Here is a 16,246-nt window from a genome sequence, read left to right as displayed (position 1 = left end):
GACTCAAATCTTTGGCATTGAGAAATTTTATTCAACTCTTCTTTGATCTGCAGTATCTATTCTGTCACTTACTGCTTCCGTTGTATGGCCAATTTGTCATGTTTATGTTTCAGAATTATTTCACTTCCTAATATTGGTCTGTTTCACCCTCGATTCATAGATGAGAATGCAAAATCGGGATTTTCTTTTCTGGTTCTCTCCGCTTTCTTGCACTTACTCCATGGCCAAGGAGGGCATCTGCTCCAAATCCTAGAGTAGCCTCTTCCTTCCAAACAACCCAGTTGTGTTCACTGGTGGATCTTCCTGACTGAGGAGGCTCTGAGAATTGAGGTCAAGGTTATCCTCAGAGACTCTCAAATCTTCAAGGCCAAAGAAGTAGTCTTGGATTTATCATAGCATCGAGAGCCCACAGATTGTGAGAAATAAGGCGACTAATAGGTAAAAGCCTTGATAGGGAGTTTCACTTCTGCTCAGAGAACTATTTGTGTGTTCTGGCTGCTCAGAGATGACTGGGGAAGTGACCCCTTCCCTAGCTTATGTATTTCCACACCATACCTCCCCTTCCTATGGTACAAGTATGAAGTCTGCAGATACTGCTATAACATCCTCTTTTAGGTTTGAGTGTAAAAACCCATAAAACAGAGGGGGTTTCCTTATTTATCTTTCTATACCCTGAGTTGCTGCTATTTGATCCTCACCACACGTATAAGGTAGACCAGGAATCTGGTGTGATCTTTATTTTGCAGAAAAGGGGAGAGGTACCCAGGAAGTTAAATGACTCATTCAGGATCACCTGGCTGAATTAGGGTTAACATCCAGGTTATGCCCAACTGGTGTGGCTCAGTGGTTGAGCGTTGACCTATGACCCAAGAGATCAGGGTTTGATTCCTAGTCAGGGACCATGCCCAGGTTACAGGCTTGATCCCCAGTAACGGGGGGATATATAGGAGGCAGCCAATCAGTGATTCTCATCTTTGATGTTTCTATCTCCCTCTCCCCTCCTCTCTCTGAAACCAATAAAAAAAAAATCTATAATAATAAAAGGGTAGTATACTCATTAGACCGGACATCCTTCCTGACAAAGCCAGCCTGGGTCCCTGGTGCCTGCCTTCAGCCAGAGGAGGGAAACCCGGGTCCTGGGTGCCTGAGGGAAGCTGGTGCCAACAGCCGGGGGGAAGGAAGGAAGTCCTACTCTTCACAAATTTTTGTGCATCGGGTCTCTAGTTTATAAAAAAAAAAAAAATCCAGGTCATCCCTTACTCCACTGCTTTTCCGTACCTTATATCCTGTCTCCCAGAACAAAAGGAGGCATTCTAGATGCTGTTTGTCCTGCCTTGGCGATGGCAGGGGCTTCATATTTCTTTATTTGTGTAGCAGAAGATACGAGGTGCTGTTTTTTCCTCCGGCCTGAGCACATGCATGAAGAATTCCCATGGACAGTGATATAAAGCCACCCAGACAGGCTGGCATAGGGAAGCCCACACTCGGAGGTGGGAGGATGGCTGGGACAGAGTCAGCAGCTCCTCCCTGCTGGCCCAGACAGCATCTCTCCCTGAACTGCTGACTGTCCTTGAACCCCTGCAGCTAATGCTCCTGGGACATGCTGACAGAGCTACTGCTGTTAGAATTCTCATTTTATTAAACTTTAATCAAGCTCTCCAGCAAAGTGCCACATAAATTCAATTTTGAATTTTGTATATGAAATAATCAAATGAGAATGAAGCACCACTGACATAAAATGTTTTTTAAAATGAAAATTATGCTTTTAATTTAATCACCTAAAAATCAGCTGGATGTGAGACATCTAAGTGGCAGAAAGATTGATTTATTCTCTTTCCAGTGGCCTCAGAAAGCCCAGGCTCTACATAGATTTGTGCACTGACTTCTAACTCCTTGAATATTTTCTCTTCTGTCCTTTAAACACTTACCCTGGCATTCTTTACGAGTAAATTCAATAAAATAAAATAAAAGCTCACCTCCTATGAAAATATATTCACCTCGTGTTTAGGAATACTTATTTACACAGCTTATCAGCTAACCTCATTGAGCCTCAGTTTCCTTATCTATAAAGTGTGGGCTTGGAACTCAGTGGCCTTCCAAATGTGTGAACTGTTAGCGTTGTTTGATATTTGTCTCTTCCACTGGGTTAGAATCCCCCTAGAATAGGGGCTATACACCTTCAGCCTCCTAAGGTACCCCCCCCTCCTGGCTGCCTGGCCCTCTACATTGCCCCCAGTAGGTACCCTGACAGTGCTGATTGCCACACAAAGCTGACAGCACCTGTGGCGGCCAGGAGGTGGCACTTTGGTATTTTCTGCAATTGAAGAACAAACACAGAATGAGAAATCACTCCAGGTTTTGCTTTGCTGACCAAAATAGAATATCTATGAGTCAAACACTCAGGGATCTATGTTTTTTGTACTTACATGTAATAAATAAGATTGGCTTATGGTAGTGGTGACAGTATACAGGTTTATGGGTCTTGATACATGCATAGATTTGTGTAACAGCCACCACAATCAGGATGCAGAGTCATCCATCACCCCAAAACCCGTGTATCTGACTCCCCCGGTCCCAAACCCTGACAACCACTGATATGTTTTCTGTTTTCCATCCTTAGAGTTCTGTCTTCCAGACACTATCACTTAATCGGAGTCCTGCAGGAACCTTGTGAGACTGGCTGCTTGGCTCAGCATAATGCCTTTGAAACAGATCCATGTTATTGATATAGATGATTTATATCATTAGTTCATCCCTTGTTACTGCTGAATAGCATTGCAATGTATAGATGAATCAATGAGCATTGTAAAGATGTATCAATAAACATCAAACAAAGATGTTTATCCATTCACCAATGGATGGACATTTCAATTGTTTCCAGTTTGGGGCGATTATGAATAGAATTGCTACTAACATTCATGCATAAGCTTCTGTGTGAACATAAGGTTTTATTTCTTTAGGATAAATGCCTAGGAGTGAGATTGCTGGGTCACATGGTAGTTCTGTGTTTAACTTTTTGAGGAACTGCTAAACTGGTTTCCCAGTGATGTGCCATGTTACATTCCCACCAACACTGTATGAGAGTCCCAGCAGTCCTGCATCCCCGCCAGCACTTGGTGTTGTCACCTTTCTGTTGTGGCTCTTTCGTTTTTGTTTTGTTTTCATATGGGCCATTCTGACAGGTTGTGATGATGTCACATGGTAGTTATAATTTATAGTTTCCTAATGGCTAGTGTGATGTTAGCGGTGGTATTTTTGTAGATGTCATTGTTCAGTCTAAGTCTTCTCCTAATCCAGTTTGCTGAGAGATTTTTATCATGAATGAATGTTGACTTGTAACGTCCTTTTTATGCATCAATTGATAGGATCATGATAGGATCATCTTCTTTATTCTGTTGATATGATGTATTACATTGACTGATTTTTAAATACTGCACTAGCTTTTCATTTCTTAGATCAATGCCACATGGTCATGGGTTATTGTCTCTGTACATTATTGGATTTGATTTGCTAATATTTTATTGGCCATTCTTACATCCATGTTCATGAAGGATATTGGATATTAGCTTGTGGTTTTCTTGTTACTGCCTTTGCTTTTGGAACCAGAATAGTGCCTCATGGAGAAAGCATATGGAGAATTGGTCATATTCCTTCTTTAAATATTTGATTGAATTCACCAATGAAAACATCTGAACTTGGAATTTTCTTTTTCAAAAGATCTTTAACTAAAAATTTAACTCCTTTAATAGATATAGCAGTATTCAGGTTATCTACTTCTTTTGGGGGAGTCTTGGTAGTTTGTGGTTTCAAAGAATTACTTGGTTCAGGAGATCTGTAGTGATATCTATCCCCTCCTCCGTTCTCATATTGGTAATTAGATCTTCTCCCTTTCATCCTTTCAGACCAGAGGTTTAGCAATTTTACTGATCTTTTGAAAGAATCAGCTTTGTTTTGTTGGTTTTTTTCCTATTGTTTTTCTGTTTTCAATTTTATTAACTTTCATTCTTTATTATTGCCTTCCATCTGCTTATTCCATGAAACTTGACAAAAATTAAAGTCATCCGGGATGCTGACCAAAAAATGTATTATTAAATTACAAGGTGTATTTTTAAATGTATTCCTTTTTAGAAAGGAAAAAACCAACCTGATCGTTTTCCATGTGTCTCTCTGCAGCTGACCGGCCTGAGCGTCTCCAATGGGAAGGACCAGCTTGTGGTGTTCCACACGAAAGACAACAAGGACCTCATCGTCTGCCTCTTCAGCAAGCAGCCGACCCACGAGAACCGAATTGGAGAACTTGTTGGAGTCCTGGTGAATCATTTCAAGAGGTAACGTTGGATTTTTTAACTATGACAAGTTTCAAACACGTAAACTCTTTAATCATGACTCTCACTGAACTCATGTGCCAATGTTAGTGTATTGATCTCTTTTCCTTCATAAAGACCATTGAATCCCCTGTTTCCCAAAGGCACAATGAGAGAATAGGAATGACCCTTACTTCTCCATCCTCCCGCTCTACCAACAACCAGAGGGTTCCCTATCGGTGATTTCATCACTGCCAATCCAAACGTAATGAAATCAAAAAAGATAGAAAAATGACTTTTTGTCACAGCTTCTCGCTTACCCCAAGTACGATTAGCGGGTTTGTCTACTGTGGATATAAACCAATTAGAAGGTAGGTTTAGGGTGACATGTAGGTCCATGACAACTAAAGGAATTCCTGAGAGACCCAGCAAACTCGACAGAAATGTGGCGTTGTGATGGGACATAGCATCTTCTAAGAACTTCGTAGTAAAATGTCGATGTATCTGGGGTACTTCTGTGTGTGGGAAGGGGTGGGGGGAGTGGATGTGTGTGTGTGTGTGTTGTGACAATGATGTGAGAAATAGAAACAGAGAGCCGATCCTGAGGGTGGTGGGGACCAGTGAAAGGGTAAGCAGGGGAGTGGTGTTGTCTGGTTCTTTATTGGAGTTGTTTTAGAGGTGTTTTACTTCCCAGAGGAGGCCATGGGGTATTTAGGGTGGGTATTGCGCTGACTCCAAAGTCAGATGTTCTTCCCACGGTGGCAGTCTGTCTCTGTCTCCCCACCACCCTGAGGCCAGGAGGCCGCTCCTCAAAGCTCAGCGACAGAGGCATGAGCCCAACATCCAGTTCCTTGTCCTCCTAAACGACCTTTCCTAAGTTGCCAGAAGGAACCGAGTATTCCTTATAAGGGTTGTTCATTCTTTAGGTTTAGACATGACTTCTTTGTCTAAACAAAGGTATATTTACAATCCGATATCCACATGTCTGATTCTACTGTCTTAACTTTTGTTGGTAAATGTATAGAGTATAATTTTAGAAGTGAGCTACAAAGACCGTTTCTTTTATGTCATCAAACCTTGTATTCTGGACCAAAGTAGATCTTTAAGTATCTTATACAGTTAAATGCTTCTTAATGCTATGATTAAAATGTTTAATGATTATTTGGGGTGGAAATAAGAATCTAAATAATGAAATATAAAAAAATAATAATTAACATATGGACCTTTGAAAAACTCCCTTTCATCTGCCAAATAGTTATAAAGCTAAGGGGAATACTGAAGAGTTTAAGATGGAGAAGGCATCTCTACAATAAAATTTAAAACTCAAATAAGTAGGCTTATTTTCCTCCTAATATTTAGTTATGGAAAAAGGTGGACAATTAAAGGGATTTTAATTTGGATGCTTGTACTAATAAATAGTTTTGCCTGGGAAATTGAAGTATTTTTGCTCAATCTGGATCTTGTTTAGCAAATCCCAACCCCTGTTACATGCCTCTACATGTTACATGTGAATCTGGTCCTTGCATCCATCATTGCTTCCTTTCTTCAGCATATGCATTCTCAGATGTGTTTCTAGTTGCATTTCCTCAAATCTTTACTACAGGAAGGGGCAAAAGCAGATTTACAGTTGTTCATTTGGAAAACAAAGCAATAATTAATAAGTTATTAGCCCTAACTGGTTTGGCTCAGTGGATAGAGCATCGGCCTGCAGACTGAAGGGTCCCAGGTTCGATTCCAGTCAAGGGCATGTACCTTGGTTTCGGGCACATCCCCAGTGGAGGGTGTGCAGGAGGCAAATGATTGATGTTTCTAACTCTATCTCTCTCCCCTCCTCTCAGTAAAAAATCAATAAAAATATTTTTAACCAAAAAATGTTATTAAAAAACAATACAAGAAAAACTCTGTACTCACTACTGTTAATCTACCTTGTCCCACCCTGTATATGTAAGATTTTTTAATAACTTTAAAAGTTATATGTGGAAGAAAGAAAAGGCTGTTGAGTTGTTTGATTTTTTTATAGTTTCGTGCACAGGTAGGTTCCCTAGGCCTGGGTTGTGATCAGTTTCCCTGCCTCTCCACCTCCTCCTTCCCTGGCTCCGTCAGTGCCCCACCACCGCCACTGGTTGCTGCCACTGCCGTGTTCCATGCCACCCCCTGGTGGTCAGTGCATGTCATAGCAAGTGATCCAACTCCCAACGGGATACTTTGCATTTTAGCCTTTTATATATACAGGTTTTTGACCTATGAATTAAGAGGTCAAGTACCAGTAAGAGATCAAAACCCTCCTTCTTGCCCCCAGAAAATTCAGGTTTGGCATTTTGACTTAGGGTTAGAGTCATCAACTTGCTATTAACTTCTTGAGGAAAGGTTAACTTGATTTTTTTTCCTACTTTCCTTTATTGTCAACTATCATATCATTGGTTTGACTTCAAGAAACAGATTGTGTTTTACAAGTGTAAGGAGGTGTCACAGAATCATATTTATCTGCGGGTTAATTATGGAAATCTAAAAGTGAGATGGATTTAATTTCAGGTCAGTCCTTTATCTTTCAGGTAATTTTCTTAAAGTACACTCCGAGAATTTCTCTAGTTAGAAGTTACGAGGAAAGGGCTCAAAATAAAACATGCTATGGAGAGACTAGATGTGAAAAGGAGTCACTGTCTTGAAAAATTATAAAAGACAAGGATTAGGACATAAAGTCTATGAGCAATATTCCTGCCAAGTTTCAGAGAGAAGTAAAAAGTTTGGAAATGAGTTTAGACCAGCACAACACTATATCCCAAACAGGTAAAGATAATGCAAGAAAAGAAACTTGTAGTCCAATCTCATGTCAGTATAGAGATTTTTTTTTTAATCCTAAATAAAATTCCCAAAAATTGGATCTGAGAGTTTTTTTAAAAGAATAATGTGTCACGACCAGTGAGGCTGTACTCTAAGAATATAAGGGTGGCTATCCATTAGAAAGGTGTATTAATCTATGCATATATAATAGTTCTCAAAAAAAGACAAAGAGCCGAAACCAGTTTGGCTCAGTGGATAGAGCGTCGGCCTGCGGACTGAAAGGTCCAGGGTTCGATTCCGGTCAAGGGCATGTACCTTGGTTGCGGGCACATCCCCAGTAGGGGGTGTGCAGGAGGCAGCTGGTCGATGATTCTCTCTCATCGATATTTCTAACTCTCTATCCCTCTCCCTTCCTCTCTGTAAAAAATCAATAAAATATATATATTTTTTAAAGACAAAGAATGCTATTTGATAAAATTTAATACTTCTCATAAGTAAACACATTTAGGATTTGTTAATGAAGTTAAACAGGCTTCTTTACTGCAGTAATTCTCAAAGCCTTTGATATGCCTTTGTTTTAAATATAATAATAAGGGTATGTACTTGTGTGTGTATGTATACACACATATATTTATAGAGTGTGTGTGTGTTTCCCAAAAATACACATATGCACTTTAACAACTGATTCTATTACATTTTGAAAATGAAATGCATTTTAATAAACACTACCTTTATAATTATTAAAAGTACACATACACGCATACACATTTTGGGCCACACATATTTTTGTGTATATTATACGCTATTTCTGGGAAAATATGCTGGAAATGGGTAACAATGTTTGTCTCTGGAGAGGGTTGGGGAGATGGGGTGCTGGGACAACGAGGTAGGAGGGAGATTTATTTATTTTTCACTCTAAGTGTTTTGCAGTAAATGTATGTTACTTATCGAAACTTCTTTTCATTTTAACAATAAACAAATGGCAGCTAGTTTTTCGGCATCTCATTGATGGCTTTAAAGTCACGGTTACTTTCCTTTCCTGTTTAGAAAAGCAGCAGAGAACAAAAGCGCTTTCTAGCTGAATGATCCGTCGCATGGCATTCGAATACCTTGATATAAAGCCAAGTAAAGCCTCCCGGAATACCCCTGTTCTGTATGGTCCCATTGTGCACGGCACGCGGAGCCGAGCGGGTTTCCTTCCCGGGGAGGGGGGTCGGGCCAGCGGTTTGCCGGGCCAGCGTGCTTTGCAGAGGTTCTGAAACGGCTGGCTTGGCTCTCGTATCGCCTCCCAGCAGTGACTACCTGCTGGGAATGAGCGTTCCTGCCCACCAGCAGCCAGATGGACTGACACTGGCTGCCCTAAGGAGGGAGCCACCAGAAACGCTGCGATCTTCGATCTTCGCTGTCAGAGGACCCATCTGCCTGCTGCAGCTGCCCAGGCATGTGCCTGTCTGGGTGCTGGAACCTCAGCACAGCCCCGGTCCCAGGCATTGGAACTTATTTTTCCTGTTCTGTGTCTGTGGAGGAAAGCCAGAAGTCAGTGCCATCTGCTTCTTGTTTTTTGTACGCCGTCTCCTAAATATCTGCTTAATTACAGGAGCGCCATTACTGAGTTTAACTGAACGCTTGACCTGTTTCTCTGTTACATTTTGCTAATGTTCTTTTTAACTCACGGGTAGACGCAGATCAATCAATAAGCCAGCCATTGGTTGCAGCCAGGAGAATACAGAGGTCAGGAGAGAAGAAGCCTCCGGGCTAGTGGTGGAGGAAGCAGAGGAGGGAGGCACCGCCCAGAGGCCTCTGCTTCTGTCCTCCTCCCCCCTCCACCACCCCCAGCACCACTGCTCTCTCCGCCTTCCTGCCTCCGTCACGTGGGTCTCCTCTCCTCTCCTCTGAACGCAGGTTTCCACAGCCCTCAATCTGTAGTCCCAAACTGCTCTCCTTGAATGCCAGCTTACTAATCATAGTTTGAATTCCAGCTGAAGATATAGAAGTAAAATAAGGATAGGCTGAAAATAATGTAGACAACCAACAGTAGAGATTTGGTTCATTAGATTATGGTCCATCTCCTTAATGAGATATTTGGACCATTTAAAATTATAATTTTTTTTTCTTTTTTAAAAAATATAGTATGTTTATTTCTTTCAGAGAGGAAGGGAGAAGAAGAGAAACATCAATGATGAGAGAGAATCATTGATCGGCTGCTTCCTGCACATCCCACACTGGGGATCAAGCCTAAAACCTGGGCATGTGCCCTGACCAGGAATCAAATCATGATCTTCTGGTTCATAGATCAATGCTCAACCACTGCGCCACACCGGCTGGGCTAAAACTGCAGTTACTGAAGGCATCTGGTTTATGGTGACAGCAGTTCACCCTCCTCCGTAGAGGTACACATGAAAACAGAGGAAGAAGGGCCACATTTTCGTGGAGATGGAAGCAGAAATGTTACTCGGGCAGAAGTCCCCTGAGAGGACCCCCCTCGCCTCGGCTCTCAGGTCGCCTCATCAGGCTGTCCCTAAGCATCCCAGAGAGCGTAGTGTTCCTGCCCAGCACTCCCGCCCGCTGCCCTGCTTCCTTTCCCCACGTGGCTCTCAGCTCCGTCTGACCAGCACCTTCCCTGATGGTTTCTTTATCACATATGTTCCAACTAGAATATAAGCCACACGTTAGCAGGGACTTTATTTCTGTTGTTCACTGTGGTCTCCATGGTGCTCAGGCCAGTGCCAGGCACTCGGAGAGCTCTCAGTGGACAATGGTAGAATACTGAAGCCGGCCCATGGGGCCCACTGGCCATGGGATACTTCAGTCCTTCCCCACTGGTAATGTGCATCTTGCCCCCCAAAAGATAGCCCGCCTCAGTCCTCCTCCTGCATGAAAGAACTCTTTTACAGTTCCCTCCCCTTTATGAATGCTTCATCTTGTGTTGATGTAATACATCTAGGGACAGAAGTGAATTGGTATTTTAAGATATTAAATTGGCCGCTACAAGAGCTATAGACTTGAAGAGCCATGGGTATGTTGAATGCTAGGGGTTGCAGTTTTTCATTTCCTTTTTTTTTTTTTTTTTTTTTTTAACAACTAAAAAACTAGAAATAATTCCAGACTCTCCCTTCCTTAAGCTGACAAGGAAGCAAGATGTAGGTGCTTCTCAGGTCAGCAGTTTCATAGTAAGTAAAAGGCTTCAAAACCACAACTGGAGGCTTTGCTCCTGAGCCAGCTCTCCAGGTTGAAAGCTGAGAAATGGATTTTTAACTACAAAGCGGGAAACTGTAAGAAGAAACCCAGAAGAATCCACGCGCCTCTTTTGTGCGAGAACCCCGGGACCGAAGAGACGTCTCCTTAGTTATGAGGCCTAGAAAGAAAGAAAAAGTAGCAGCGAGAAAAGTGCAGGCTTTAGACTTAAAAGGAAAAGAAAATCCCATTTCTGAAAGGGACTATCACAGGAAATCCACATTGTAGAAGCTGTCTGCATACTGAATGAAATTTAAGGAAGCGTAGAAGAATACCGAAGATCACATGGACAGACCGGGATGAAAAGGGGCTGGTTGAGAAATTAAAATGTTCAGTGATTTGCATAAAGATATTCAAGAATATAAATCAACCTTAAAGTGAGGAAATGGCACAGTTGGTATTACATAAAATAGAACTAATATGAAAGAGTTTGAAAATGTCTGTCGGGCCCATCCGCTGTGGCTCAGTGGTTGAGCGTCAACCTATGAACCAGGAGATCACAGTTCGATTTCTGGTCAGGACACAAGCCTGTGTTGTGGGTTTGATCCATAGTGTGGGGTGTGAGGAGTGAATTGGTTGAGTTTCAGAGAAAAGGTGGGTGGAGATTAGAAATTAGATGAGACTCAACAGATAAAAAGGCACAGAACCAAGATTCTGTCCACTACCTCTGCTTGTCCCAGAAAGAACCATCACTCATTCTAAGCACTGTTGTTGTTTTTGTTGCTTAATCCTCACCTGAGGACATTTTCCACTGATTTTGTTAGAGTGAGAAGGAGAGAGAAACATCGATATAAGAATGAAACATCTATCTGCTGCCTCCAGCACATCCCCTATCGGGGATCGAGCCTGAAACACAGGCATGCACCCTGACCGGGAATTGAACTGACAACCTTTCAATGCATGGGGCAGCTCCCTACCAACTGAGCCATACCAACCAGGGCAAAGGGAAATATTTTTTACCAAGTAACTTGTTTTACAGGAGCCATATTCTGTTACTTTCTTATATACAATTTCTGCCAACCATTTGCTCTGTTTTGTAAACCTAAACATTCTTTCTTTTTTTTTTAATTGATTTCGGAGAGAAAGATAGAACATCAATGATGAGAGAGAACCATTGATTGGCTATCTCCTGCAACCTGGACATGGGCCAGAATCAAACCCAGTGCTTGCGGCTAACTGTAGGGTCTCTTTGAAACTGGTTTCTGATTTATCTGCTTGGATTCTTTCTTGGACTCTTTCCAGCTGTCACTAGTGGGAGCTAAGTCATATTCACTGTGAATCCTTGGGAAATAAAGTAAGCAATGTGGTTAGATCAGTGATAGCCGTCCGTTCAGGAGAGCAGAACTCACGCCTGAGAGAATACCTGCAGCAGAAGGAAAGGCATAAAACTAAACATCTGGGCTCCTGACAAACATTGATTGTTAGACCCCCCCACCTTGTCTCTAGTCTAAGTCACGTGTCCTTTTTAAAAGAGAGTCAGTCACAAATCAGAGCCCATGTCCATCAGATCCAGAAAATCTGAATATCAATTCACAGAAGCATATTTCATAGGCACAAGGACTACCCCACATATCCTTCTGTCCAATTGAGGTCATTTTCTTATCCAGAGCAACGTGAGGTGTTCTTGATATGCAGTACAGAGTTTTCTTTAGGGTTTTGTGCTCTTTAGAAAGCTTTTTCACCTTTCTGTTATGAAAGATGAGAGTTAGGAAGTCACAGTTGTCCTTGGAAGGCTTTGGCCGATGACTTGAATGCATGTTCCTAAATGTGCCATCCTTTGTTGCTTCTACCTGGTTGGAGGCACAAGAAGGTCAGGAGACCTAGGTTCCTTTAAATATAAATCCTCATAGTTTTAAACTATCCAGTTTGGCTCAGTGGATAGAGCATCAGCCTGTGGACTGAAGGGTCCCAGGTATTTAAAAAATAAAAATAAAATTAAAAAAACACTTGCCATCCGTTAATAGCAAATAGGGCAGAGCAGCAAGCTTGTCAGTTCTGGGGTGTTCTTTGTCTTGCACATCAGGGAAGATAGATGCTTTGACATGCTTCCTCTCCTTCCACCTGACTCACTCCTGATCTCCCGAGCAGTGAGCTAAATTTATTGCAGTTTTGTTCCCGGATTCTATTAGTGGATTCCCTTTCGTAGGTAAAAAGGAACCAAATGGAGGCTTTTGTGGCTTTGCGGTTCCTGTCCGCCTGGTTCCGCTCCCCTGCTGTTCTCACTGTCTCTCAGAGGAGGGCATTGATTGACCACAAACCAAAACAGAAAAGGCTCCCTTGATGTTAACCTTGCCTGTGGAAAAAGGAGCCTTCCTTGTAAAAAGCCTTGATTCCTTTTCCACTGCCCTGGGCTGACTGCCGCTGGAGGTCCTGGGAATTCTGGCATCTGTAGGGGGAATTGTTTCCTGACCCTCCGTCTAGCTCTCATTTTTCTGAAGGGCAGTCATCCAGGCAAATGCCAAAGTAAAGGAACAGGAATCCTTACAAGATAATGGAGGCAAAACCGAGTTAGGAGAAGCCCACCCCAGAGGGGATGGTGAGGGAAGGCCATGGTATAACAGAAAAGGGAGCTGCCCCCTGCCCCCCTCCCCAGCAGAGAACTCACTGCATTCCATGGGGCTAAAATGACAAGATTGGCGTCTACAAGTGACCCCAAAAGCCCCTTTCCTTGCTGAATTTTACCACACCACATGTATATTTGATGTTATGTAACCAAACAAAATGTAGTATAAATGTCAAACTTACAGTAAAACCTTATTAATTTCTATTTTAGTCATTCAAATTTTTCATCAGTGAGTAAAAGGACACAGAAGAAATTTGATGTTCAACTGTAGCTTGAGGCCCCTATCTAATGATTTTTTAATGGATTGAGCTGTGTGGCAAGGTCAGTCGAATGTGATGGTGGTGGATCCAACTGCAGGAGATAGGAAGGACATACTTGGACCTCAAGGAGCCTCAGATTTGGAAAATGGTTAATTATCTCACTTTTACTGTAGAATATTTTCATCATGCAAATTGGGATATAATTTCTGGATTCTTTTTCCCATTCAAGTTAGTGCTTTAGATTTAATTAGATATCTATTGTACCTTTTTAGTGCTTTTATTAATAACTACTTTTAAGATCCTACAATGTGTCCATTTATTTACATAAATTATCTGTTTTAATCTTCAAAGTCACTCTGCTGCCAAGTAGACATTCTCATGTCCATTTTTCAGGTGAAAAAACTGGGATGCAGAACCTATCAATGATTTTCCCCATCACATAATGAATCAGTGACAGTAGAATCAGATTCAAGCTCAAGTTCTCTGGCTCCAAAGCTCATGATCTCTGAAAGCCATGGTCTTTCTGTTAGGACTGGAAGCCTAAAAAACTAAACAGGGATCTACTTCTTGACGCTCAGAGGGGTTTAACTGTTCCTCACCTGGGTGTGCCTCTGCTTTCATTTTCTCGACCCATAGAGTGAGCCCCAACTCCAAAGTACCAGGACTTCCGTACAAGCCAGATGCCAGGGAGACGGTGCTGAGCAAGACACTGTCCCCTGTTCCCTTACAGAGTTTACAAATAGACAGTGAGAAGCAATTACAGTTGTGCTGAGAACCATGAAGGTGAACTGTGGAGTGCTGTGAATAAGAGGTTTGCTAAGGAAATTGCTAGGAAAAGCCTTACAAAAAAGTACTGAGCCCGATTAGGAGAAGAATTTGTAGAAACACTGTCTGTGTTTGGGGAGAAATAACATTGAATTTCTTTACTCAACATACTCCAATTCAACCTAATTCAGTTAATTTAAGTAAGCTAGCTTTCCAAAATTTCTTCTTGTATGCATCAACATGAGTAGGCTTGGCCAATACTAACACATTTGTGGCTTCCTTTCTCTTTATTATTCTTTGTATGTGTGTGTGTGTGTGTGTGTGTGTGTGTGCTTCTTTTCTCTACTGTAAGTATCTTTCATGGAAAGTCCCTATTGAGATTGAGAGTATACCTAAAAGTATGCATGTACGTGAATGCTCTTCACTGATACTAGATGCCAAACAACAATGGAAAATTGTCTTTAAAGCACTGAGCAGAAAGTATTGTCAACCTATAATTCTTCACCCAGCCAAAGTGTCAATAAAATGTGACATTAAAAAAAAGTAATAAGCACTCTAGCTGGTTTGGCTCTGTGGCTAGAGCATCGGCCTGCAGACTGAAGGATCCCAGGTTCGATTCTAGTCAAAGGCACATACTTCAGGTGCAGGCTGAATCCCTAGTAGGGGCCATGCAGGAGGCAGCTGATGGATGATGTCCCTCTCTCATCGGTGTTTCTATCTCTCTATCCCTCTCTCTTCCTCTCTCTCTCTCTACAAATCAGACAAACAGAGGCTTTTCATACACCTTTTCCCAGGAAGTTTTCTGGGAATATATTCCTGCAGACTAAGATAAAAGAAAGAGGAAGATATGAGAGCCAGGAGACAATAGATATAAATCAGGAGGGAAATAAAATTTGTGACACAGACTTAGGGAGCAGTCAAGTCCAGATCAGAGCAGGAAGATAGAGGGTTTCAATGAATGGCACCTGGGAAACTCGAACAGTTTTATTCTATCCTTTAAAAACTAGTCCATGATAGAGAAAAGGTCATTGTTAAAATCCTGGAGGTAGGGGAGCACTCAAGAGAGAATATATTTAAGTAGTGAATAATAATTATATGGTTTCAGTAATAAAACACTGCTTTATTTCCGACTTCTGGCGTTAATCTTAGTCAAGGCATAGAAGCCTTACTCATGTTACAGAACACTGAGTTGATAATAATCAGTGTTGTTTTTCATGCCTCCTATGTTCCAGGCACAGTTCCAGGGGATGAGGATATGGGCCGGGCACAAAATAGCTCTCGGTGCTCACATTCTAGAAAGGAGGTGCCCAGTGACACATGCATATAAGTAAGGTGATGGATGCCTAGAGTGCGATGGAGAAGATAAAATAGGATAACGTGATGGAGCATAGAGGGCAGGAGGCTGTTCTGCTCACGTGGGAGACCCCTCAGAGGGAGTGACACTTCAGTTAGGATTCGAAGGTTGAGAAGAAGGAAAAGATCTGGGGTGTTTCCCAGCAGAGGAGTAAAGGCCCCTGATACAGGAATTAGCTGTGACAGTCAAACAAGAGGGACTGGTCCAGCTGGAGCAGAGCGAATGAGGGGGAGGAGTAGGAGAATGGAAGTGAGGGATAGGTCATTCAAGCCTTGTGGGCCATGGTCCAGGGGTTGCAATGAGCGACCATCTATTAGCAAAGGGAGTGACGTGACCTGATGGATCCTTCAGAATGTTTCCCCTTCAGAAAAGTTCTTCTGGTCGTTCTGTAGTGGATGGATTCTCTCACAGAATGAGAGTGGCTGGTATCTCGCACTGGAGATGACGAGAATCTATTCTGGGGGAAGCAATGACGGGACTTGGATAGAGTGAGAGGGGAGGAGAGGATTCTCTTCTGGCCGGAGCACCTGGCAGGTGGGGTGGTGGTGGTGACTGAGATTGGGATGCTTGGTATAGGAAAAGCCTTTGGAGGAAAAATCAGGAGTTCACAGCTTGGAGGATGTAAAAGTGCGGGCCGACAGGAGGTGGGTGTGGGAAGAAGTGCTCAAGGGAAGGTAGGGCTGCCGGTAGCCTCCCGCCTCATCCACTGGGCAAAGAAGACTCTGACTTCTCGTTGATGGAACAAGAGAGAGGATGCACGTTGTTGTCTAATGTGATCAAGGTCATCAGAACTATATTGAGTTTCCGATGAAGATGAGAGGAGGTTATGACTTAATGCAGATCTGTCATGAGAGGAAGTCAGTGCCTAACAGCTAAAATGGATAAGCAGTGTAAGCATATCGTTGAGTGATTGAAGTCAACCATCAAAAGAACTAAAAACAGAAGCAATTTAAAGCAAGCAGGAGAGCACGGAGCCCCAGGGCCA

The 16,246-nt window shown here is 42.3% G+C and overlaps 1 protein-coding gene across 1 annotated transcript in view; it reads left to right on the top strand.

The window, feature by feature from the left end:
• Positions 1–16,246, top strand: part of MYO1D (myosin ID) — a 255,527-nt gene that overhangs the window by 181,863 nt on the left and 57,418 nt on the right. The window contains exon 21 of the mRNA XM_036454229.2: positions 4,174–4,328. Within this exon, the coding sequence (XP_036310122.1) occupies positions 4,174–4,328 (155 nt within the window). The remainder of the gene's footprint in view (positions 1–4,173; positions 4,329–16,246) is intronic.

The sequence above is a fragment of the Pipistrellus kuhlii genome, unplaced genomic scaffold (assembly GCF_014108245.1).
Source record: "Pipistrellus kuhlii isolate mPipKuh1 unplaced genomic scaffold, mPipKuh1.p scaffold_m20_p_28, whole genome shotgun sequence".
Classification (NCBI taxonomy): domain Eukaryota; kingdom Metazoa; phylum Chordata; class Mammalia; order Chiroptera; family Vespertilionidae; genus Pipistrellus; species Pipistrellus kuhlii.
This window is presented reverse-complemented; position numbering and strand designations above follow the sequence as displayed.